This window comes from Oxyura jamaicensis, chromosome 1 (assembly GCF_011077185.1).
Source record: "Oxyura jamaicensis isolate SHBP4307 breed ruddy duck chromosome 1, BPBGC_Ojam_1.0, whole genome shotgun sequence".
NCBI classification, from domain to species: Eukaryota; Metazoa; Chordata; class Aves; order Anseriformes; family Anatidae; genus Oxyura; species Oxyura jamaicensis.
In genome coordinates this window covers 23,134,254-23,159,826 of record NC_048893.1, presented here as the reverse complement: position 1 = coordinate 23,159,826, position 25,573 = coordinate 23,134,254, and the positions used below count along the sequence as shown (strand labels likewise).

At 39.4% G+C, this 25,573-nt stretch overlaps 1 protein-coding gene across 1 annotated transcript in view; it reads right to left on the bottom strand.

The window, feature by feature from the left end:
* Nucleotides 1-25,573, bottom strand: part of ATP6AP1 (ATPase H+ transporting accessory protein 1) — a 59,504-nt gene that overhangs the window by 30,890 nt on the left and 3,041 nt on the right. The window contains exons 2-6 of the mRNA XM_035326895.1: nucleotides 19,896-20,022; nucleotides 19,736-19,804; nucleotides 10,847-11,040; nucleotides 9,613-9,656; nucleotides 4,486-4,571 (exon numbers count right to left, since the gene is read on the bottom strand). Of these exons, the coding sequence (XP_035182786.1) occupies nucleotides 4,486-4,571; nucleotides 9,613-9,656; nucleotides 10,847-11,040; nucleotides 19,736-19,804; nucleotides 19,896-20,022 (520 nt within the window). The remainder of the gene's footprint in view (nucleotides 1-4,485; nucleotides 4,572-9,612; nucleotides 9,657-10,846; nucleotides 11,041-19,735; nucleotides 19,805-19,895; nucleotides 20,023-25,573) is intronic.

Below are 25,573 nucleotides of genomic sequence, written 5' to 3'. Positions count from 1 at the left end.
CCTCATCTAAGTAGAAAATACTGAGTTAGCTGGGAAATAATTAAGAGCATATTCTTCATCTATGAGTTAAAGTTTATTTTTCATGATAATGAAATTCTAAAGTGAGGGTGAAGACTAAAGGATGAAGAATTCCTGTGGATTCTCCTTTTAAGTTTGAGGTCCTGATGCTCTGTTACACTGTCAAATTATAATTGCTCCTTCAAATGTAAAAAATACAAAAGTAAATGATTAAGGGAATTCCCATATTCAAGGTTGCATGAGGGCATCCCCCTACAGCCCCAACACCAGCAAATGGCATTGTAAGCATTCTTCTAACATTCAGTTCATGGGAAAGATCATATTATAACGTTTGATTATACTTAATAGTCAAAAGCATTCTATTAATCAGAAGCTGTGAAGTCAGTGGGGTGGTTGTTGCAGTGGTTAGTCTCCTCAGAGTGGTGAACAAAAAGAGAGGAGCTGGATGCTAAGGGAAGATGCAGCACTGCAAAATGCATTAGTTAGAAAATGCAAAGAATGCAAATACAAAGAAAATGCAGCAACAAGCACTAGCCAAAGAAGATGAAACATTTCCTAACTCTTTTAAGCTACGGCATGCTTCTGTATCTGAGGATCTTAAACCTTCAAGAGACACTTTTTTAAGAGTTAGTCACTTGTGCTGTGGATGCCCATGTTACTTATGGCTGAATAAAGATCTTGTAACTCAGATTGCTTGGCTCCGAGTGGGATCAAAGACTGAAGAAACTTAGATGCTACCTAGAGCAGACAGCTTGTAGAGTGAAGCAGTCAAAAGCCCACGGCAGATGAAACTCTCTGAAAATGTGGAGGCAGCAGAGGAGGTTTAAGCAGCACTTCACAATGCATCTGTAAAAAGTGGTGTCAGCAAAATGAGTATCAGCTGGGAGGTAGCCATAAATCTCCACTTGGCAATATGTGTCTCTGCTGTATTCAATCCAAACAGAAAACTATAAAGTTGTCTTGCAGAAGTTTCAGAAGCAAACTTTTAAAAAACTGACACGGACAGCATGAGGACCTGAAGAATGGGAAACATTATGAGATTTATGATTTGAGGCATACCTATCTTTTAGTCACTGAAGTCTTTTAACCTTTTCAATTACAACAGCACAAGCAATGTCATGCATTACAACCACAAGCCAAAAAATAGCTAGCAGTGATAATAAAAAATGACTTCCAGATACAAGAGAGGAACAAGGACCATTGAGGGGGTTGATTCACCCAAAGAAAAATAAGTTACCAAATGAGTTTCAAGGAGAAGAAAGGTATCCTCAAGTCTTAGGACAAGTTTATGTTTTTTTAATGGAAAACAAGATGAGAAATACTGAGTGAGAGTTGTCTGACTAAATGTCTATGTTGAGTTATGGCCTAAGCATGTGGGCTGCCTTTATGCTTGTCAGAGACAAAGGGTGAGTTTCTTCTCATCCTGCACCAGTCACCTACAAAAAATTCAGAAAAAACATACCCTAAAAAGCCCATTTCAGTCCTTTGATTGTAAAGAGAGCCCTGGTAATGACTTTAGATTTACATTTCGGTTGCCCATAATTAGGTGATACAAACCACTCTCCCAGTGCCAGCCCAACTCAGCGACATCTTTAAGGCAAAGCATTTTGGAACAAGAGTCACGAGATGTGGCAGGTGCCTTGCTGGGGGAAGAAAGCTCCATTACGACACAGTGGGATATCCAAAGGAATCATCATCTGGTTAGTGAAACCATTCCATGTTTCAAACAGATGCTGTTTCAGAGGCTTAACTCTATCTCCCAGCTTCAAATTCGGAAACTGGAATAGAACAGGAACCAGCCTGAATAAATGTCAATAGTGCACTAGGGTTATCAACTGATAAGGATGATAGCCCAAAGGGATCTGTGGCTGCACTGACTCAACTGAATAGCTCTTCCTCATCAAATCAGAAAAGGGACTCAGTCATAGGAGAGTTTTGCTTTCTGTCTCATTAAACCTCTTTCCACAAAGCCAATACCAGTCTGAAATATTTTCTAATATATGTATTTCTCACACTTATTTTCCTTGCTTGAGGTGATGGAAGAATGAATGAATGCAACAAAATGCTATGAAGCCATTAACTCCATTAACTGCCCAAGAGCAAGGAGGCAGAGCTATAGGAGAGAAGTATCAGAGTCCCATTGTTTGGGACCTTCACTGCATAAAATTAATTTACTTGATCAGAAGGAGCTTTCTTTTTTTTTTTTTTTTTTTGAGTGTCATGTTTAAAGTTCATTTCCTTCATCAGCGGGAAAAAGCCCACTTAGCAAATGTAAATCTTTCATAAGGAATGATTGGTATTGATTTTCAATGTACTGAGTAATGTAAAATCTTTTCCCAGATGATCAAAGCTTTTTACTTCCCATATAGAGTGGTCTTCTTGGTATCACTGGGGAGTGACCTGGTAACTCCAAGATCATAGAATATGGTCTTTATAGTTTAAGCAGAGGGAATCTGTCCTCTAACTTATGGCTACAGAACAGCTCACATCTTCTGTAGTTCAAGCACACCAAAGATATGCAATATATGCTTAAGAAGAAGTTACATGCAAATGAATAGACAGATGAACCCTCAAAGGCACTTTCCATTTTGCCTTTCCTAGCCCTGTACAGAAGCTGATAACCTTGAATGCCCTGCAATAACTTCAAGTAATTGTATATAAAAAAAAAAACTTCATATGGTTTTATATGAATATGCATTGAATTTATACAATTAAGAAAAGTTTAAATTGCTTACCTTTTAAAATGCATAACATCTTAAAATACATTGCTTTAATTATTTAAAAGTACATCAGTTGCTCGAACTAAGTCACTTTAATTTAGAAAGCCTGTTGAAATATGCATAGATTTGAAATTCAACAAACTGTTAAAATTGCTCTAAAAATTCCTTCTCTTGATACCAATTCTTTCATTAATTAAAAATATTTTTCATTCCAATTGTTCTAAATGCAATTTGAAGCTACAAATGCCCATGTCCCTTTGATTTCAGTAAAGAGCCACAGTAACAAAATTATTCTTATTTTTTTTTTGGATTTTAATAAAAAAACACCACAGTATAAAAAAAAAAAAAAAAAAAAAAAAGGGCAGATCAAAAGTGCTGGTCTCATGTCTTCTCCTTTGCTATAAGAAACACACATCACAAAGAATATCAATGTGAGCTTCCTCATGCTGTTCTGATTGTGTACTCTAACCCTGGTCTTGAAAACCCATTCTCTGGACGTTAAGTTTACAGGGCAGATTGTTGAAGAAAGTTCTTGTTCTTCTTCAGCAGAACTAGCCTTCTGCTTGGGGTATGAAGGGACCATTCTGAGCATCTTGTTAGACAGACAGAGATTCAAGATCTTGCTTGCAAAAACCCAGACTATTTCTAATTGCACTCACAATACCTTTGAGGAACCCATCCAATTTTGGTTTAAAGAGCATTTATAAAGTTCCATCAAGTTGATTCTTACTCTTCTTTTGGATAAGCTAAACAGATTTCACTCCATGCCCATTAAAACAGGTTTTCCAACTGTTGTTCCTGTGCTAATAACAACCATGAATTGTACTTAGTGTTCCCTCCTGAAAATTCACTGACTTCTCAAGATCCTGCTTGCAGGGCTCACACGAGATCTAGACAATCTCAGTAATGACTTTCTTGTTGCCAAAACAAGGAAATTATAACTTCTGTATTCTCAATTGACATTATCCTGAGTTTGAATTAAAAATTCAAATTAAACTAAGTATCATATTAGGAGCTCAGATGTGTTAACTACTGGATCTGGTAAGTTTCTTTCAAAGTAGGTACTTTTTAGGATACAGCGCATTCCTCCTATGCTCATCTTCTTTAGAGGGAATTGCATTCTGTTTACCTCGAGTCACGACTGTCTTCCCTTTAATCACATTAAAATGCAAATATTGCTTGATGACAAGCAGTATGTCATACAAAACAGATAACTCTGCATAAATAAATATTCTGCAGTGCTACTTACTGCTAACATGATATGATGATCTATAAATGATGTTCTGACTATCAGCAAGAGTGCAAACTTTGTGTTCCAGTTGTAAATACTGAATATTGACTAAAGGGAATAAAACCAGTTAATTTAAAAAGGAATAAATTAGTAGCCTTCAGTTAATTAACTACACTCCATCTTTACTGACATGAGAAAAGCCTAATAATGTTCCATGTAGAACTTACTACAAAACTGTTAAATGAAAAAATATTTAACATTACAGTCATTAAAAATAAGTCATAAAGGCAACTAAAGGCATTGCAAATTGATAGTCTCCTAGATTAGTAAGGCTTTAGCAGTTATGTGATATAGCTATTGCATATGAAAAATCATGCAATCACTTCTGGTCAAAACCTCATATAATACAGATTGCTTGTGTGTGTAATCTTGAAAATCATCTACAGCATTCCTCTTTAAACATTAAGTTGTTAGATGCCAAAAATTCGACAGTTCTAGGCACTGAAGATTACTCACCCTTGAAGGTCTCACTGCAGTATAAATTGCTGAAAAATGAATCCCTCGTTCCTCCAGATCCATGGTCAGTCTTCCAATTATTTTGTCTATAAATAGAAACATGCATAATTTAGCAAACAAGCTGAGAAAGCTAAAAACCTACAGTAGGTGGCAAAGTAATGAGCTAAATTCATTTAGTTTATTTATGCAATCTAGGTGCTGCTACCATTCGTATGTCAATAGGTACAAATGGGACAAGACATCTTCAGTGTCTTGAAAAACGCACAATTTCAGTAAGGTGATGCAGAACCCATACATTACAACAGTTCGGATAAAATGGGCGGTTTTGAAGCTGGCAAGTGAATACAATAGAAACAATACCTGAAAGGTGATAACTTTAAGAAATTAAAAGCAAGAGCAGAATAAATCAATCAAGAGATGAGAACAGGATGTGTATCCTGTCAATCAAGTGACCAGTTAACAAATAAATAAATAAAGCTGGAATACTACCAGTCTGGGAATGACAAAGCACACAGAACAACTGATCAGTGAGACACAACACTCAAAAGAGCGGTAGTCCTCAGCTGGGGGAATGATATTCATAATATTGGCAGTGATGTTCCTTTTTTGCTTTAGTGGATTTAAAGCCTGACCTGTACCCTCAATGGGATATAGAAAATTATGTTGTTGGCTACAGTGGAGGGCAAGGTAGAAATATGCTGGCATATTTCTGAAAACAGAAGGAAAATCAAGTAAGGAAGAGAGGACCTTTCAGTGCAGTCCACAGAACTCTGTGCGGAAAATTTTCTTCTAGCTCTGAAACTACAGGTAGTTGTAACAAATAGCTACAATTGATAAATGTTTTCAGTCTGTATAGAAAAATATTAACATCTGCTTACAATGAGGAGCATAATAGCAGCGAATCAAGAGCCGCTATTAGGGTTGTCATTAGGACTGTGAGGGAAATAAGCCAGCAGACTGACATTTACTGTTTCAGTGCCTTTCCACTCCTCAAGCATGTAATGGCTATTAAATAGCCTGGACAACACCTTTCTCAGATTTCAAGGTTATACTTTACATGATATTTTGTATTTTATTTTAATGTATTGGTAGTGGAACTTACATTATTACCCTTTTAAATCTTTTTTATTTACAGTAATTATGGTCTCCTGGCTGAGTAAAATGCTTAGCTTTTGTGAAAATGCAAGTTTTGTTGTTGGTTTTTTTCTGTAGGGTTTTAAACAAACTGATTTCAGTTGAATCAGTCAAGAATCATAGTTATGTAAAGTTTACTTCTAAGAAAATGTTATTAAAAGCTTCTACTATAAGAAACAGATTTGGTCAGAAAAGCGAGTGCCTATGTACTACTTAATTATACTGATTGTGGGGGGTTAAAGGAATGACATAATGAAGATTTGTATTCTACATGCACAGAGTGCAATGCACCAGAAATTCTCAGCAGCCTCAGATAAAATTTTCAGAAGGAAAAATACTACATAGAAAAATGCATATATTGTGTTTGTTTTGGTGTTTTTTTTTTTGTTTTTTTTTTCTTCCATTAAAACAACTGATTGCCTTCTGAAATAACCACATTATTTACATTTCACTTCAGTAAGGAGCTACGCGTAACTATAGTTACCAGTAAAATCTATAACTTTTGCCTTTGGGAAGATTCTAGAGGTAATTTCTTCATTTGGAGAAGCTGCTGTGAACAGCCTTATGACAATGAAATTGATATAGATCTTTGTTTTCCTGTGACCAGGAAACCAGCCAAACATTCCACCTTGCTAATGAAGTATTTGCAAATTCTCCAAGGAAAAGGGCCCAGATTTGTCTACGCTATTGTAAAGCACCTAAATTCCTTGCCTACATAGGAACATTAATTATCCCCAGCTCTTTCTGCAATGGAACAAGAGGCATCTCCTGTTGGTAATATTGTTAGAGGGATTTTAGAGTGGTCTTACTGTAGGTTTTTCAGTTAGCGTGAATCAAAGAAACACTACATAGAACTATGAATGTAAAACAGTTTGTCCAGGATAACCTTTTTCAGTTAGCATAATTGCATGCTATGCCCTAGTGGAAGGATTAAGCTTTTCTGTCTCACTAAAGACATATTCCTTGAGTTTCACCAGGGACTGCAGGATAAGTGCTATTATTAATTTCTAATCCACCTTAATTTCTTTGTGTGCTTTTACACATGGATGGAAGAGACAGAAGAGAAAAACTCAGAAGAAATGTTCTGGGAGGAGAAAGGTAAAATGAAACTGAAGGTATAAACTATGAATAAAAGAGAAAGAACAGAATGGAGCGATTTGAGAAGAAGAAAAAATGGGAGAGAAGAGAAAAAGCAGAAAAAGGAATGTACTGAGAATCAGAGCAGAAAGACAAATACATGTAAAAACATTAAAGAGCCTCATCTTAGATGGAGTTGTAGGCAGGTTTGTCATTGATTATGAGGTACGCTGCATCCAGCAGGTAAGACTGATACAATAGAATGCAAACTTCTCTTGAGTAGAAAAAAAAAATCAGGAAAACTGGCAAAAACTGAGTAATACTCTCAAACCCTATTTCATGCAAAGGAAGTAAAGAAGAAATACTGAAAAGAAGCATAAAGAAAACAGAGCTAAAAGCAAGAAGTACACTTCAGTTGAATCAAGGCTAAGACAGGGAGGACTTATTACCTAAAAATGCTGTTACGATTAAAAAAAAAAAAAAAAAGAGTAAAAATTAATCTTTGCAGAAAATATGTTACAGAAATTACCCCGTATCTGCATATCTGTATCATGTAGGGAGGGAGAGACTGGAAATAAGTCTGAATCCCTGGAACCTTGAGGAGGTTTGGATTCTGAATTCCAGTTTGGGTTTTCTAATGAATGTGCTAAAACTCCGGCTTACTCCAGCTTCTAGAGAGTTCAGAACAGCACATTTCCCTTGGGCAGAATCCGAGCCCATTTGTTCTGTCTGACAGAGATTGCTGTCTGCAGCAAGTAAAACAGTATGATTTCTCTGACATTTTATTACATCAGATTTTAAAACCCTCTACAGTGGAAAGGAAAGAAGTTGCTGTGACAAACGTAAGAGGCTTTGTGAACTTCTACGCAGCATAATACAGGTCTGTCCTGGTTTACTTTGGGCTGTTGATACTATTAAAAACAAAACATCAACAACCAAACAAAAAAGCAGTATTTATGGGTTAGCAATTCTCTTGTTGCCTTACAGGTATGTGACACATGGTATTTTGGGTTGCTTATCCAAGTAGAATCTATCAGCAGTCACTCCATAACAAACACCAATAACTCATGGCCTTGCAAGCAGTTATGACCTTGAAGGGTGTCCTGACAGCAGTGTTTCGCAAATGGCTGCGGTTATGCTGCAACTAGTATTCAGCCACCTAGACCAGCTGGAACCCAGACCACAAGATTTGGAAGGGCATTTGGGACCCTTGTCTTACACCTTTATACCTTTGCAATGACCCTTATCTGAGTCTGCCCCATCCGCTGCACAGACTTTCAGTGGGATAATTTTAAGGAACCGTGGCTCAGTAACTTTCACTTGAATTAAAACTTCCTGCTGATAGTATTTCCAGGTTTTATTCTGCAACACGTTGAGCGGCTGCTTTGGCAGATGAACCAGAAGGTGAGGATGCAGCCCACATTGCCACTTCTCCAGAGCACAGCTGCGACTCAGAACACTGAGCGCAGATTTTGCACTTGGCCATAGGAAGTGGCACATCTTCCCCATGCACACACCTTTTCCTGATAACAGCTAGTTGACACTAACCACAAAGCTGGTAGTAGCTTATTCCTCCGTCATCCCAAAGCTGGGTGGGACAGGACCATTAACTTTGCTGTTCCAAAACAAAAGCAGGCTGACACAAGACATGGGAGGCCTGTTCTTGAGTTGGTGCAGCTGATAACAAAAATGTCTCTTAAGGAGGGCAACGTTTAGCCAAGCCCAACATAAAGCCAAACTTTTACTATCTAATATGTTCTGAGGAAAAGAAGGGAAAACTGAACAATAGTAATGGTTTTAAACCAGAAGCAGGTATTTATATTAGGAAGAAATTATTCATTCTGAGAATGGTGAGGCACTGGAACAAGTTGCCCAGAGAAGCTGTGGATGCCCCAACCCTAGAAGCATTCAAGGCCAGGTTGGATGGGTCTTTGAGCAACCTGGTCTGGTGGGAGGTGGTGTCCCTGCCCATAGCAGGGGGGTTGGAATTAGACAAGCTTTGACAACCCCTTCCAATACAAACCACTCTATGACTACTCTGCAATTCAGAGATGCAAATCCAGCTGCTTAATTGAGTCTAAAAGACAGTAACTTTGGAGTTGTGCAAGAACAAAGAGAAAAGATCGCACCACTGATTTCAGTACAAAGGTATTTCCCCTGATTTTCAGACCTGCTTCTGATTTCCCACACCCTGCTCTAGGTAGAAACTGTCATAGGCACCATGGACACCAGTGCGTGTCCCTGAAACTACCACTGCACTCATTTGCAGACTTTGTAACCTGATTTCTAATTTAGGGTAATAAGCCAAAGCCCTGCAAAAACCCAGATGCCTCTCACTGCCTGTTTAGTCTGTGGAGCCTCCTTTTCAGCCAGATATTATACAAGAAAAGTTTTAATACGGAGTTGTACAAAGAGATTCATCTTTAACAAGCAGTATTTAATACCTGCAGAACCAATTGAAAGACTCTAAAATCAAAGGCTGTGAAGGGCAACAGTATTGTCTCACAACGATTGGGAAAGCATTCCCTGCTCACTCCATCAGAGGGTCACCACTGTGAGACAAGACCTTTGGGCTGCTGGAGGAGTCCAAGCTGATGATGCAGAGCTCACACTCTGCACTGGGAGGATCCCAGAGCATGAGCAAAGGCCCGTGCCTGAGGCAGAGGTGAACCATCACTATGTTTCAGGTCACAGAGCTGTAGCCATTTCAGTGGATTTTGAATCACTCACTCAGTACTTCAACACTATGATAATTGGCTGCTTTTAAGTACTATGGATGGGGAAAAAAAAAAAAAAAAAAAAAAAGTCACATTAGCATTACAGCAACAGCTGGAAAAACAGAGAACACAATCTGCTTAAGCAAGAACACAGACTTAAATGCTGAAATGTCAGTTAGATCTTGGTTGTATTGCTTACCATTTTCAGCCATTGCTTCCAGGGTGGAAATCTCACTTAAGCCACTACAAAGAACGTGGGAGAAAGATAATTAAAAATCTCTTATAGACAATAATGTGAACCAGAAAAGTACACAAGAACTGACTAATCAAGGTGTCACTTTCAGCATGAGACTACAAAGTTCCTCCATCATCTTCTCATCTCCTCCTTATGACCCTTCTGCAAAGCAGTTTATCCAAGGATGTCTTCAGCTGATTCCTCAAAAACATCAGACTTCCTTAGCCGCAGAGAAGCCAGACTACTGATGCTATTTTGACCATTCTCTCCTCAGTTTTCCTTGCATTTGGTGGTGTTCACTCATCTGAAATTTGTACATGAGCTCTTTAGATTTGGTGCCATTCATTGGTGTTATTTTTAACTGCACTTTCTCAGGACCCATCCATGCACGTACCATATACTGACATGTATGAATGCTGAAGTAACAGCTGAGGAGATGATGAGCAAGAGAAGCTGAGCAGAGGGGCTCCCTATATCCATGCCTTGTATTTCCTAGAGATACATTGACACTATTATACTCAATATGACTTCCCAGCTTTCTGCTGAAATGGTATGAAATACCTGCCCATCTAGATCAGGTCTGTGACCCATACCCAGCCTCCAGGAGCGTTCTGTACCAGAAAAACCACAGCGATGTAAAAGCCCTACAAGTAACAACCAGGCACTAACATCCACCTGAAGGAAACATTAGGCAACAGTTGTCATAGGTCTGGAAACACGAAGAGTTATAGCCCTCCTATTCCTTCCAGAGGGATGAAAAACAGTCTCATTATTCATTTTAACTTCTAGGTTGTTTGTATGCTTATTTGTTTATTTTTTCTGCCAGTTCTTTGACCCCGAAATGCCTTCTAGCAATTAATTCTGCAGGTTAATCATGTGTTGCATGAAATAATTCAGCTTTTCTGCTTAAAGTGTGTTGCCATTTATTTTTATTAGTTGTCCTTTTGTTCTCATATAATGAGGCAGACAAAACAGGAACGCCTGACTGACTTTTTCAAAATAATTCAGCTATTATACCCGGTAAGCTCATCAGAGGACATCAAAAAACACTGGATTCACATTTGCAGGAAAAATAACATTGCTAACCCTGTAACCTTCCCTTTTGATTTTTAAATTTCCTGAATACATCAAATATTTTCAAAAAAGATGTAAAAATCTTGCATACTTTTGGTCAGACACTTTTGCAACAAGCTCCTACCTGACAAGCGGTTGTAGCTGAACGACAAGCAAGTTTGGTTTAGATGTATTCACTTCCAGGTGAGAGATGTTGAGATTTGTCATGTTTGTTAAATTCCAGTCTCCCGACTCCTGAAGAAAGCTCAAAAGATGCCTGGTAGCCTTGGAGTCAACAGCAGGCAAAACTAGAGATGAAGGAGAAGACTGAAGAATTTCCTGTAACAAATTTATGGACAGTTTATTTACATGGTTAATAAATAAACAGAAACCATTTTTTTTTTCTACATCCTGAATTAAATACACAAGGTGAGGAACCACCATGGCAAACACTAATTGAGATCTCAGCAGCCTGGTGCTGACTGCAGGCTGATCCTGGAAAGGGGCGGTGAAGTAGCACCTGCGTTGCTCTTATTCATGCACTTTTTGGGGGCAAGCTTAAGACACACAGTGATGTAAAATCTTACTGTCCTTTCTGTGTGTGTTGGCAGAGGAGAGGCAGCTGACACTGAAGATCTCAAGTTGAGAAAGGAGGAGGTGGAGAACGAATTGGAGAGTATGGGGGGAAGAGCTGAGGCAGGATACAGATGGCTCATGATATGATATGAAAGCTCATCAGATGACCATCGATGGGACCTAAATGGCCTTGTAGGCAGAAAGGATCAATGTCAGACACCTTGAGTTCCAGAAGCTGTATTTAGTACAGAGACATACTTTGCATAACAAAATCCCTTCCTTTGTGTACATCTTAGTGGTATAGGACAGAGTACAGATAAGTGTCTAATTTGTAGCTATTATTTAAATAAATCTGCATTTTTAGGTTCTACAGAAGAGTTGCCACCATGGACAATCTTTAGAGCAAACTTTAAGCTTCTCAGGGAGCTAGTTATCACTGTCCCCTGGGAATCCGCTCTAGAGGGTCTAGGGGTGCAAAACAGCTGTTCACTTTTCAAAAAACACCTTTAAAAAGTCCAGAAGCAGGCAATCGCCTTGTGCCACCAAGTCAAGCAAGTGGGGCAAAATACTGGCTTAGCTGAACAGGAACTAGTTCCTGCCTGGAACTAGGGCAGAAGAAAAAAATATATGACCTTTGGAAGCAAGATCTGACCTCACAGGGAGAGTACAGAGCTACATTTCACATCTGCAGGGAAATAAACAGGAGAAACCAAACCCCAACTTGAGGTGACACTGGCCACTGTGGGGTCAGACAACAAAATAAAGGCTTTTTCAAATATATCAACAGCAAGATGAGGTCAAAGGAAAACACTGGGCTGATACTTGGAGTGGATAACAAATAAGGAGGAAAAGGTGGAGGCATTTAACGCCTTTTTTGCTTCACTATTTAACAGCAACGACTGATCTTAGGTTGCCCAGATCTCAGAGTTGGAGGACCATGCCTGGAAGAGCACTGACTTTCAATCTATAATCACTGAAATTGTAAGGGAACATCTGTATCAGCTGAACGTTTGTAAATTCATGGGGCCTGACAGGATTCACCTCAGAGTGCTGAAAGCATCAGTGGATGTTACAGCTGGACCCCTCTCAAAAATTTACCAGAGGTCGTGGGAGTCTGGGGAGGTCCCTGATGACTGGAAGCTAGCCAGCATTATACCTATCTACAAAAAGAGCGTGAGGGACACTACAGACCTATTAGTGTAACCTCTGTCCCTGGAAAAGTTATGGAGAAGATTGTTCTGGGGGATATTGGAAGGCACCTAAAGAACAAAGCTATTATCAGGCATAGTCAACATGGGTTCACAAAGCGAAAGTCCTGCCTTAATAATCTGACATCCTTCTACAATAAGGCCACCCGCCTGGTGCATGAAGGCAGCAGATGTGATCTTTTTGGATTTTAGTAAGGTCTTTGACACTGTCCCTCATGGCATTCTTCTGGATAAATTGTCCAGCTGTGAGATGAGCAGGTTCTGCTGGGTGATGAACCAGCTGAATGGCAAAGCTCACAGTGCTGTACTGAATGGGGCTCCATCTGGCTGGCAGCAGTTCACCAGAGGTGTTCCCCAGGACCCCCAGGGCTCAGTTTTAGGGCCAGTCCTGGTCATCATGGTCATAAATGATCTGGATGCAGGGGCTGAATGCATCCTCAGCAACTTTGGTGATGATACTAAAGTGGGAGGTGATGTAGGCTCCGTAAGGACGAGAGGCTTTGCAGAAGAATCTGGAGAGACTGGAGCATCAGACAATCAGCAACAGCATGAAGTTCAACAAAGGACAATGCTGGGTTCTGCAGCTGGGGCAGAGTAATGCCAGACACAGGTACAGACTGGGAGAGGAGTGGCTGGAGAGCAGGTCACCAAAAGGGATCTGGGGGTGCTGATCAACAGGAAGCTCAACGTGAGCCAGCAGTGTGCCCTGGCAGCACAGAGGGCAAACCACATTTTGGGATGAGTTAAACAGAACATTGCCAGGTGGTCCCACGGTATTTAGTGTTGGTGCAGCCTCACCTTGAATATTGCATGCAGTTCTGGACTCCACAATACAAAAAGGATGTTAAGATCCTTGAAAGCTTCCAGAGGAGGGCAACAAAGCTGGTAAAAGGGCTGGAAGACATGTCCTGTGAGGGGAGGCTGAGGACACTTGGGTTGTCTAGTTTGGAGAAAAGGAGGCTCAGAGGCGACCTCATTGCTCTGTACAGCTTCATGAGGAGGGGAAGCAGAGGGAGACACCAGTCTCTGATCCTTGGTAATCAATGACAGAATGTGTGGGAATGGCACAAAGCTGCTCCAGGGGAGGCTCAGGCTGGACATTAGGAAAAACTTCTTTACTGTGACGGTGGCAAAACACTGGAACAGGCTTCTCAGTGAGGTGGGTGATGTTCCATGCCTGTCAGTGTTGGAGAGATATTTGGATAATGCCCTTTTTGGTTTGCCCTGAAGAAGTTGGGCGGTAGGACTAGATGATCTTTGAAGATCCCTCCCAGTTGAACTATTCTAATTTTGTTCTTGGTGTGGAGGCACACACACAAACTTCATATTGTGTGCTATCTTTCTTTCTATTCAAAATACAAACTATAAAGCTCAAGCGGAGATAGTTCAGATAATCAAGAATCAAGGTGTATATATATAATTTTACTTATACTTCCCATAGCTGAGTTTCTGGTGAAAATACTTGAGTGAAATGCATTTTAAACATTCTTGTTCTATAAATTTGAAGCCTGCAAAGCTGAAAAACATCTTTCCAAAGATTTTTCTGAATAATAAAATTCACTCGGAATATTCAGGGAAAGAAAATACATGATGTAGGCTTGAGAATGATCAAAATTAAGATACCCAAAGTTTAATGTGAAGATTTGAAGATATTTTCACTGAGTCCTAGTTTAAAATCTGTTAACTTCACTTCTGCATTTTCTACATTTAATTCCAGATCAAGTCTGTCACTTGATCCAACATAAAGATATTCAAGTTGTTATAGACTCTCTCCCTCTCCCTCTAACTGATGCGAATGTTGTGTTGCTAACACTTTTCTCCTCCTACTCTTTTTTCTTTTTGTCTGCTCTCTGGCTGCCTATCACTTTTCTGACCTCCCTTGGTTCTTTCTAAATGCTCACATGTTCTCCTTCCTAGACAAAGGTTAGTTATTTTCACATTTCTATAGATGCTCATATGGGAGGATTATGTAGTATTGTCTGATTTGCCAGACTGATAAAAAAATAACTGCAGAAATTAAAATAGAGCAGAAAACACTGATCTGGTCTTTGAGTAGGGTGTTTAGCACCTCCTGGAAGGAAGGATGACACATTCCCTTTTAGTTTCTTTTGCATATACTAATATAGAGCTACAATCCCGAGCAGTAGTCAATTATTTCAGTTTATTTTTGATACTTTAATCCCTCGCCCCCTAGCTGCAGACAGAATGGCAGCAGCCCGTTCTTCCAAGGTTATGTATTAAGTAGATTACTCATTTATTGTAAAATAAAAGATAAAATGCATCATTACTGAGGAATGGTTGAATTGTCCCTCTGCTCCTAACCAATCCTGCACTGCCATCTGTCTCAGCTTCCAGCCACTGGTATTCAACTGTCTCTTCCATTTGAAGGGCACACACAGCTGGATATCTACTCACTAGCATCAGACAGACATTTTGGTCCCATGCCTCTCATTTGTGCCTCTTTTGGCCAGGGCACACTCATTGTGCTCTCATTTGGCCAGGGCACACTTGTTCTTAAAATACCCATATGTTGCTCTAGGCATCCTAGCATTTCAACTACAACGTGTTTTCAAAAAAACAGACCTCCAAAAGAGGGCAGAGAATGAAGAGGAGTACTGAGAAACACCTGACGTTGCATTCTGCTAAAGGACTAAGCAAAGAGGTATAAACACACAGTAGCTGAGAACAGGAAAGGGAAAAAAAAAAAAAAATCCTCCTATTGACCTGATGGACCAAAACCAAAAATTTCTACATTGACAGGAGAATTTTTAACACATTTAATACCAAATTACTCTGATTAATTTGCTTTCTTTAGTGTTCTGAGGCACCTCTCTGAGTGAAATATTGCGAGCAGCTCCACGATTTTATTACATATATCGCCACTGTTCAGGTATTTTTGAAGGTAGGCGTGAGATGACACTGTCTACATGTCCAGCCATCCTGAAGCTAAGTAGCTGAAATATGATAAAGCTGTGCTTGGACTAACTTGCCCGGCTGTGGTTTCAGTACTGTGTTAACTGCATTGCTATTACAGCTAAGCAATTAGAAGCTGGAATGGAGTAAATCTAGGTCTATCATTAAAGATGTATCATTAAAATCTTTATTAAAGACTCATGCGCCCACCAATAAAAGATCATTTAGGCACACCCATTGTTCTGAACTAGTTTATGTTTGGCAGCATAACTGCCAAGCAGACTTACACTAAAAGTATCTGTTGGGGAAAAGAGTCCTTGTCTGGAAACATCTGGGAACCTATACCTGAAGTGGGCAGGCTCTTCCATGTAGAAGAGATCTTTTACTTGTGAGTGTGTTGTTTAAAATACTGAAGTATTGTATTTATTTTCTACAGCACTGGTCAATGGTTCATCTATAAAAAAAAAAAGTCTATTCAAACTGACTTGGAGGCACATCTGTTTGTACAGACAAGGATGGTTGCAAAGAACATTATTGTTGCATTTTAGCTTTGCAATTACTATTATCTTACAGACTTTTCAATTGTACCAATTCCAGATGAATGCATATGGCTATATGTTATGATTTTAATGAAAATTGATTTGATGTACTTTAGCTAATAAAATGCATTTCAGCTACAAAAAGCATTGTTGAACAAACCTTCGTACCACTGTGTTGTTTGGTGGCAGACATGACACCAGGTTTTTCAAGGGTTACGGAGAGATCTGGGGAACTACAGACAAGCAAACCTGAAGTCCAAGAATAGGAGAAACCTTTTTAAAGAATAAAATACTTAATATAACTATATGGCAGGATTATACTGAGAAAAGGCTGACAGAGCTTTTGCAAAAAGGAGTTGTGTGTCACAATTCTGCTGGAAATCTCTGAAGGAGTCAATAAGCAGGGAGCTCCAGCTGTTACAGTGTACTTGGATTTACAAAAGGCACTCAGTAGAATCTTGTAGCAAAGAATCCTAAAGAAATGAAGCTGCTGTTGTGTGGTCTTCACAATACTATGAGGTCTTCACCTGGATAATGAGTAGGTGAAAAGGTAGCAAGCAAGGGCTAAAAAAAACACCTGTTACCAAAGCAGAGAAAGGTGGACCGTCTGCATTAGGGTCTGTTCTGTCCGGTATAATCATAAAATATTTGGCAATAAGGCACAGATATTGAGCTAATGAAATCTGCTGATTACACTGACTTACTTGAGGTAATGAAGGCAAGGGACAACAGTAAGGGCAAATTTTGGGAAAGCCCCTTCAGCAACAAGATGAGTTTTATTGTAAAATGATTTTAGAAGAGCACAGTGAGAAAAGAACATTAATTTTATGTACACAATAACAGACTTGGAACTGAGTGTCACCCTTCACAAATGAAACTTTAATATCAGTTCAGTGTCTGATGATGGTCAAAATTGAAAAAAATGTATTAGTTTTTTTTTTTTTTGTATTAGTTTTTTTTTGGAAAAGACTGGAACAAAGCAGAAGAAATCGTTATGTCACTGAATGAATTATTGTTCACTTGTATCTGGATTTGTATGCAATTCTGCATGGTCCCTTATCAAAAACAAAAACACAATAAAACTCAAAGAGGTACAGAGAAGGTACAAAGACGATCAAAATTATAGCAGGAACTCTATGCTGCATGTGACTCAACAGTGCTCCTCTAGAAAAATGACCACTGAGTGATGTTACAATGGAGATACAGAACTACAAACGACTTACAGTAATAATTATGCAGCAGCACAGCTGGCAACTAATTGTTGTGTGCTACCATACATGGCAGTTCTAAGGAGCTGAGCAGTGTTTGGGGAAAGCCAAAGCTAATATTAAAGAAAAATAGTTCATAGGATAGGTGACTACTTGATAAAAAAAAAGTTCCCCAAATGCTAATCTTTGTATTTTATTATTTAATTAAAAAGTTCTTTGAATGTATAAGATAAATGATCTAAATATAAGGTTTCTTTCTGTATTATCTGGAAATAGAATTCTTTTATTGCATACAAAACCACTGATCCCAAACGCTCAGAACAGCTGCTAATGTAGCTGAACAAATCTAGTATCTGTAAATGTCTCTGTGGTTTACAAGCCTACAACTCTTTTACAAATAACACTTTCTTCTTGTAGTACACATGCTGCTACATGCACATACACCCTCCAAATGAGATCTCTGGTTTAAGTTTGTGAATAAATTTGCATTGCCAAAGTTCAAAGGAGGATACTTGAGTGGTATGGAACGGTTATAATGGCTTAATGAATAAGTTGTATAATATAGATTGTGAAGGCATAAAACTTTGTGGTTATACAACATGAAAGATCCTAATTTCCCCAGTGAGAAAATTCAGACCTGACCTTCTCATTGTCCTGTGTCTTTCATAGCATGATTAAGAAGAGATTTCTTCCCCAAAGTAAGTCAGGTGGAATACAACTGATGTGATAGCAACTGAGAACATTTTTGTAGCCTTTGTTGCACTCAAGATGGAGGTGGATGATTATCAAGATCCCTTCTGGCCCTAAAAGCTGCATGATGATGCACACACATATCATCAGAATTCTGCCTATGGGCATGTACGTGAAAAAGAAGTATTTAATTTATACATATAGTTTTCTTTTTTCTAAGTTACAGCACCTCATGCAGCACAAAACTATGCTAGAAAAGGTTGCCAAATCCAACACAACAGATGTAGGAAGTTAAGGTTACCAATTTGATGAAAGAAACTCCAGTTTTGAAGACACTGTAATCAGAAAAAGTTTCTCTGCTCCAAGACAGAAAGGAAACAGAGGCAAGGTCTGAAAGCAAGCAAACTGTTACTGACATTTGCTCTGATTTTTGAAAATCTGGGTTCAAAATTCTGCTCTGTCAGATACAGACCAAAGATTGATGTAAATGTGATCCTTTGTTTCTTCCTTACTATCCGTCCATATGTCCTCAATCCACTCAATATACCACCCAATTTCTAAAATCAGTAGTCCTTAGACTCAGCTTTGGATATAAGCTCTACAGTGCTGATGGGGTCCCAACTAAAAGGCAAAAGAAGAGTTTAAAATACTTCTAATATCCTTCCTCACATCCAGGGCCTACATAAATAAGACTATAGCATCATTAGGAGCTTGCAGCAGTAATACGTATGTTCCAAACAGCTTATGAATTTTAAAATCAAACCAGCTTTGCAGTCCCATAAACAGGAACACAATCTGCTCCAGACAACCTTGCATAGATTTTAAACCCAGAGAGGGTAAGGCATGCCAGAGAAGTACCAATAGATCTGCCTGAGGATGCAGCCACTGATCCTTACTCTATAGATTAATATTCCATTCATTCCTCAGAACAGCCATGTACATACTCTGAATAGTTGTTTTTGTTTGTGCAAGTGTTAAAATGTTCTTATATGGCAAAGATACGAGGGTTAGCATTAGGGATACAAGAAAGATGTGAGGTTTTCAGACAAGAAAGATGTAGAGACAGGTAATACATAAATATTTATGTATTTAATTATACATACAGCTTGCTGTGTAGTGCTTAGGAATTAACATTTCCCCATGTACTCTGATATCAGTTATGTTACTAATAGCTCTGTTCATCCTGCACTGCCCACAGGAATGCCTTAATGACTTCCACGTGTGAACATTTTCCTTCTCTAATTACAGTTCAATAAATTGTCATGTAAGTATAACCAGAGATGCTGAGCACAAAATCTGTGAATCTGTTCAGTGAGAACAGAAGATAAAGTTTGTGACAAATTCAGGAGGACTCAGATTCTATGCCTGGAGTTTATTTCACATCACTGAAGTAGCATGAAGATTAAAGCAATCCAGTATCTAGGCATATATTCACAATATTCAAACATGAAAAAACCAGCTGTCTGGATGGGTCAAGACAGCTTTACCTCATATGAAAATAAAATGATTTTTCAGTTCTGAAAATCTGGAGTATGTAATTGATTCCTTACTTCTTTTCTTCCTATGACATCCAAACACTACTTTGGGGTTTCAGTTTTTAATGCATGTATGTATTTTTTTTCATAATACAAAATTGCAACACGCACAGGAACAATTTTGCCAGTTAAGAGAATTCTGAAAAAGTGATTTTCTAAAATAAAATAGCCACATAACACACTTCTGCAAACTGAGTTGTTTAACTGATATACTTAAACTGAAATAATCTCAATAAATAATTTAAATTGGCAAACTGCTGCAATTCAGTTTAATTTTGCCAGTTACTGTCTGTTTGCATCTTCCTTACATCATTTTAATTAAACAAAAAACAACACATATAAAGAAATAAAAGAGAAATGCTTGCCTGAACATTTTGAAATGGATTCTTGTTACCATAGGATTCACTGTAGTATGTGAAATCATCTATGCTAAGCTGAAAAACAAAGAGAGCAGATTGGTGAGAAGGAGCTATGTCCACACTTGCACTTTGTGTTGGTAAGAGAAAAGGAATTAATGTTACATACTGTCTCTTGAAGGAACAAAACAAGATTTCTGGGACTGGGGCTAAAAACAGGTTGCAAGAGTACAGCCAGCTCCTGTGCTGAGACAATGTGTCCTTCATGCAAAGCAGGCTCTGGATTCCACTGGGATCTGCAAAGAAAAACATTTTTTTAACATTAAAATTGGTGCTGATGATGACACCACTTCTTTCTCGGAATGTACAGAAGCAGTTAAAAATATCATCAACACTGGATTAAGTTCAGGTTTACTTTTCAGTTTACTTTCATTCCATATAAGAGGAAAAGAAATTGTCCATGTATGTCTGTATCATGCTACCTGGGTTACAGCAGGAATGGAATTGGTCCAGTCCCGGTAACTCTCTCTACTATTACTAGCTTTTCTTGTTTGTGTACAGCACCACAGCTACATCTTTCCAAAAATTAGATACTAAGTAGAATGAATAATATACTGAAAACCTCCAGGGAGAATTCCCAAAGGTAATTCCAATTCCTGAAATAATTTCCAGTGCCACCAGGCACTTGGTGGCTAGAGAGCAATACAAGTAAGGCTAGACCACAAGTTGTCATGAAACAACATTTTTTCATATATCTTCTGTTAAGTTAAAGTGGCTTTCTGACATTTTCATAAAAAATACATTCTCCCCTACAGCTTTCATGTTGAAGCAACCTTTCTGCAGAAGAAGCTCAGAAAATTGCTTATCCAGGAGCAGGAGCTCTTCTGAACAGAATGGCAAAAGACACCAAGAAAAGCTATGACTCGTTTGCTAACTTGTCCTCATGAGGACTGGACAGAGAAATAACTAGGCCATTTAGTTTTGTTCCTACAAAGAATAGTTCTGGGTAAAACTGTTGGCATTATTCATTCAATACCTGACTCAGATTTTAATGGTATGCAACATGGGTTTATAGGGATGAAATTTATTATGAAAATCTTGGTCCTGGGTGACATGACTAAAGCAGTATTGCCATACTGTACAAAACCCAGAGCTTAAAGCTTAAGCTCCTCTTTTCCACAACCATCCATTGGTTGCTAAGGCCTGAGAAACCAGGTACTCAGTCCTTCTGAATGGTGCTAACTACGAAGAACTGCATATGGAGCATTGCTGTGTGCTTTAGCATCTGCCATTATATGGTTGCAATTTGGTCAAGTTGAGATCATAGAATCACTGAATAGCCTGAGTTGGAAGGGACCCATGAAGATCATTCAGTCCAACTCCTGGCTCCACACAGAACCACCTGTGTCTGAGAGCACTGTTCAAATGCTTCTTGAACTCCAGCAGCTTGGTGCTGTGACCACTGCCCTGGGGAGCCTGTCCCAGTGCCCGACCACCCTCTGGGTGCAGAACCTTTCCCTAACCCCCAGCCTGACCCTCCCCTGTCCCAGCTCCATGCCGTTCCCTCGGGTCCTGTCGCTGTCCCCAGAGAGCAGAGCTCAGCGCCTGCCCCTCCGCTCCCCTCGTGAGGGAGCTGCAGGCCGCCATGAGGCCTCCCCTCAGCCTGCTCTGCTCTGGGCTGAGCAAACCCAGGGACCTCAGACACTCCTCATATGTCTTGCCCATACATTCTACAGCAACCTAGTATTTGTTTCCAAGTGTCTTTCCCAGACAGAACAAAAATGAATGCAAAGTATTTTTCAAAATCGCACAGGTTTTTGATACGTATATATATGCACTTACATATGTTTTTGTATAGCTCTCAATATATTGAATAGAGTCAATCAGATGAAATTAATCAAACTTAAAAAAAAAAAAAAATGTAACCCAAAAGCAGCTCAGAAATGACCCTTCCCCAGCAAGTTTTTATGACTTAAACTATCTTTGCAGTCGCTTCAGGTGGAGGCAGAACAGGAGCAATGGATGCATAGAGGGGGGTCGGTACTGTTTCTGACAGGGGAAACCCGTATTTTACTTCAAGACTTGCCAGTAATTCCAATGAAGGCTGCAGAGAGGGAATCAAAAGCCTCTAACTGCACCCAAAGAAGAGATAAAAACAGCGCAGTTGTTCAGCAGTGGATACCTAGTTCCCTTCAGATTTGAGGGTTTGGGAGTGTACTAGAGCAAACAGCAAATGTGGAGGACTCATTCAAGACAAGGCGTTGCAGATCTTAAAATTAATTTCTTGCAAGTCTTTTGGCTGTTTCTTTTCAAGTTTTAGAGGTAAACCTTGCTGTACAGGAAAGAATTATTATTTTTTTTGATTTGATAGAAATTATCGTTTGATGTTTTCTTAGTTCTCAGCACCTTCACTTTGTTCATTTTTGTGTTTGACAATCCACATTAATTAGTATTGCTGAAGACCATCAGCTTAGAGATCCATCAGACATGCCTCAACTTTTCAGAAAAGTTGGCCTCACGATTTCAAAGATTTAAATATAATCTTCAAGATACGGCATTCTGAATTCACTAACTTTCATACTGACTTTATGGATTGCATCGGTACACCAAAGTACTAATGATATTAAAGGAAAAGAAGATAGATTCAATTAAGAGATGTTAAAGAACGGTTTTTATGAAGTGAAATAATAGTGAATACCTTGCTATATTTATTTTTGCAAATCAGATAATTGGTAATATCAATTTCATACCTGGTATTAGAAAAAAAAAAAAAAAAGATTTTTAGAACTCTTTGGACTTGCAATTAAGAATAAAAAGTAACAGCACATGAAACAAAACTATTTTATTTGCAGTAGTACCATGGCAAAGGCTTTTTTCATGAACTCAACTCAGAAATATAATGATCCTGTTTTAAAGCACTCTTACTTCTGAGGTATTCCTTGTTCCTTGAAGCTATCTAACCTGGAAAAGCACCTTTTGTGAGGCCTTTTTGCTTTCAAGCAGTCGACTTCAATAACTCCAGCATCATCACTAGAAAAATAAATCTCCATCAGCTAGTTAACAATTCTGTTATAAAGTAGTGTTTCGCCAATACTCCTATTCCCCATATTATTCGTGTTTTGCTTCTCTTAGATAGTTTGCCAAGTACCATGAATGGCAGTGTGCGAGGCTTCACTTAATAGGCCGGTGACCTGGGTGCAACAAAAATTCTCACCGCGGTTCAGATGGTAAATGTCAGTATGTTTTGCTAGCTGCTTTAACTGAACTGCAGAGGGAAACGGGGATATGTGTCTGCATGGTGGATAAGCCAAGGGTGTGTATTACTGAACGTAATGAACCCACCCATTCCTTTGAACTCCTTACCTCAAGCAGGCAGCAATGGGTCAGTAAGGGATGGCATACGATGAAACAGGCAGTAGGCCAACACACGTATCGATTGCTACAACTGATTGCACACGTGAAATTTGATGTGCAAAGATGCACAGCCATGTGAAGTCATCTGCATGCCAAGCAGGCTTGGTGTCCCCACAGCACAAGCGTCGTCCTCAGCCGCAAGGGTTCCCGACAATGAGGATCTCTGCTAACGTTTGTGCTTTCCTTCTGCCTAGAAATTAGGAAGCTTGTAGCTCCACTGCTCTCTTTTTCCTTCAATAGCCAAAAATGCAGTAAAAAAAGGAAGGATGGCTAAGCTTGGGGTGGATTCTTTTTCTTCTTCTTCTTTCTTGCCCTTAACTGCTCTGGCGGACAGTAAGTCTAAGCATACAGATTATTGCAAAGCTGGGATACATCCTCTGATCTGTGTTCTTCCTAGGCAGAAGGAAGACTTGAGCACTTATTTTTGATGGGAGCAAAGATTTCAAGATGGCTTGTATCTGGACCTTCAGGAGGACAGATGGTAAGATAATAGGACTTCATTGTTCTAACCTGTGAGTGCATGTACTTGCTTTGTAGCTGGCTTCTGAACTCTTGCCTACCAGTTATTCTTGTCAGTTGTCTCAGTTGCCACATGATTACCACATAAAAAATAAAATTTTCCCCTACACAGAAGGGGTAAGCAAGCTTTTGGAAATGATCTTTAAATATCACTTCTACACAAAAAGCTCCTGTCACCATTTCTCATAGCACCAGTAGAATGAAAACTGGTGACTATAGGGGAAAAAAAAAATTCAAAAAGCTCCTCAAGCACGCTAGCACAGAGTATCTCCATACAAGTCCTGTAAACTTATAAAATAATTTTCTGTTTCCAGTGTATCCTTTTTATGCTACTTCTCCTTACAGGAGATTTTTCAGTATCACAGAATCACAGAATCACAGAATTTCTAGGTTGGAAGAGACCTCAAGATCATCGAGTCCAACCTCTAACCTAACACTAACAGTCCCCACTAAACCATATCCCTAAGCTCTACATCTAAACATCTTTTGAAGACTTCCAGGGATGGTGACTCCACCACCTCCCTGGGCAGCCTGTTCCAATGCCTCACAACCCTTTCAGTAAAGAAGCTCTTCCTAACATCTAACCTAAACCTCCCCTGGCGCAACTTTAGCCCATTCCCCCTCGTCCTGTCACCAGGCACGTGGGAGAACAGGCCAGCCCCCACCTCTCTACAGCCTCCTTTAAGGTATCTGTAGAGAGCGATAAGGTCGCCCCTGAGCCTCCTCTTCTCCAGGCTGAACAAGCCCAACTCCTTCAGCCGCTCCTCGTAGGACTTGTTCTCCAGGCCCCTCACCAGCTTCGTCACCCTTCTTTGGACCCGCTCAAGCACCTCGATGTCCTTCTTGTAGCGAGGGGCCCAAAACTGAACACAGTACTCGAGGTGCGGCCTCACCAGAGCCGAGTACAGGGGGACGATCACCTCCCTGGCCCTGCTGGTCACACTGTTTCTTATACAGGCCAGGATGCCGTTGGCCTTCTTGGCCACCTGAGCACACTGCTGGCTCATATTCAGCTGACTGTCCACTATCACTCCCAGGTCCTTCTCCGCCTGGCAGCTCTCCAACCACTCATCTCCCAGCCTGTAGCTCTGCTTGGGGTTATTACGCCCCAGGTGCGGGCCCCAGGTGCAGTAAAGTCCTTGCAGCTTTAGGAAACACCACAAATGTCCTATTTGGCATTAAAGACCTCAAAACCACTTATAATCTGGATTTTCCAAAAAAAGATTTCATCTCCCCAAATAAGCATATCATAAATGAAAAGCAGTAATGAATTCTCAATAACTACAAGCAAAAGTCATCCTACAACAGACACATGAAGGGCAATCACAAAAGATAATTTTAATGAATTTATTTCCTCAGGCTCCCTCTCTAATCTGTAGAGAGAAAGAAATTTCTTTTCAATATTTTTCTGAAATGGCTAAATCATGTTTCCGGTCTGAATCACATGCTAGAGGAACCTCTCTGTCTCTCTTGGTTTGGAAAGTAACAATATTAACAGTATTAGCTTAATGTCTGATTTAAGATAAAGGCTGTTTTTTTCCAGGGCGAAGTCACTTTGAGAATGTCTACTGATACGTTAGTATTCCTTTGTGAAAAGCAGGACACTGTGACCTACTGTCTTATTCCCACTTCATCTTTCTTCTGAGTGCAATAAAGAAAGATTGTCATTTGGTGAAAAAACACTCCTTTTTCTCAAAGTACAGATCTGCATTTTTTCTTCTAGAGGGAAGAGGCATTTGATTTGTCAACGTCCCTGTTTTTACCCACTTCCTTTATGCTTTGCACACTGTGCATGTCTCTCAGTTGCTGGTTTCTTCTATATTATATATATTTCCTCTATATATATTTCCTCTATATTTCCTCTATATATATTTCCTCTATATTTCCTCTATATTTCCTCTATATTTCCTCTAT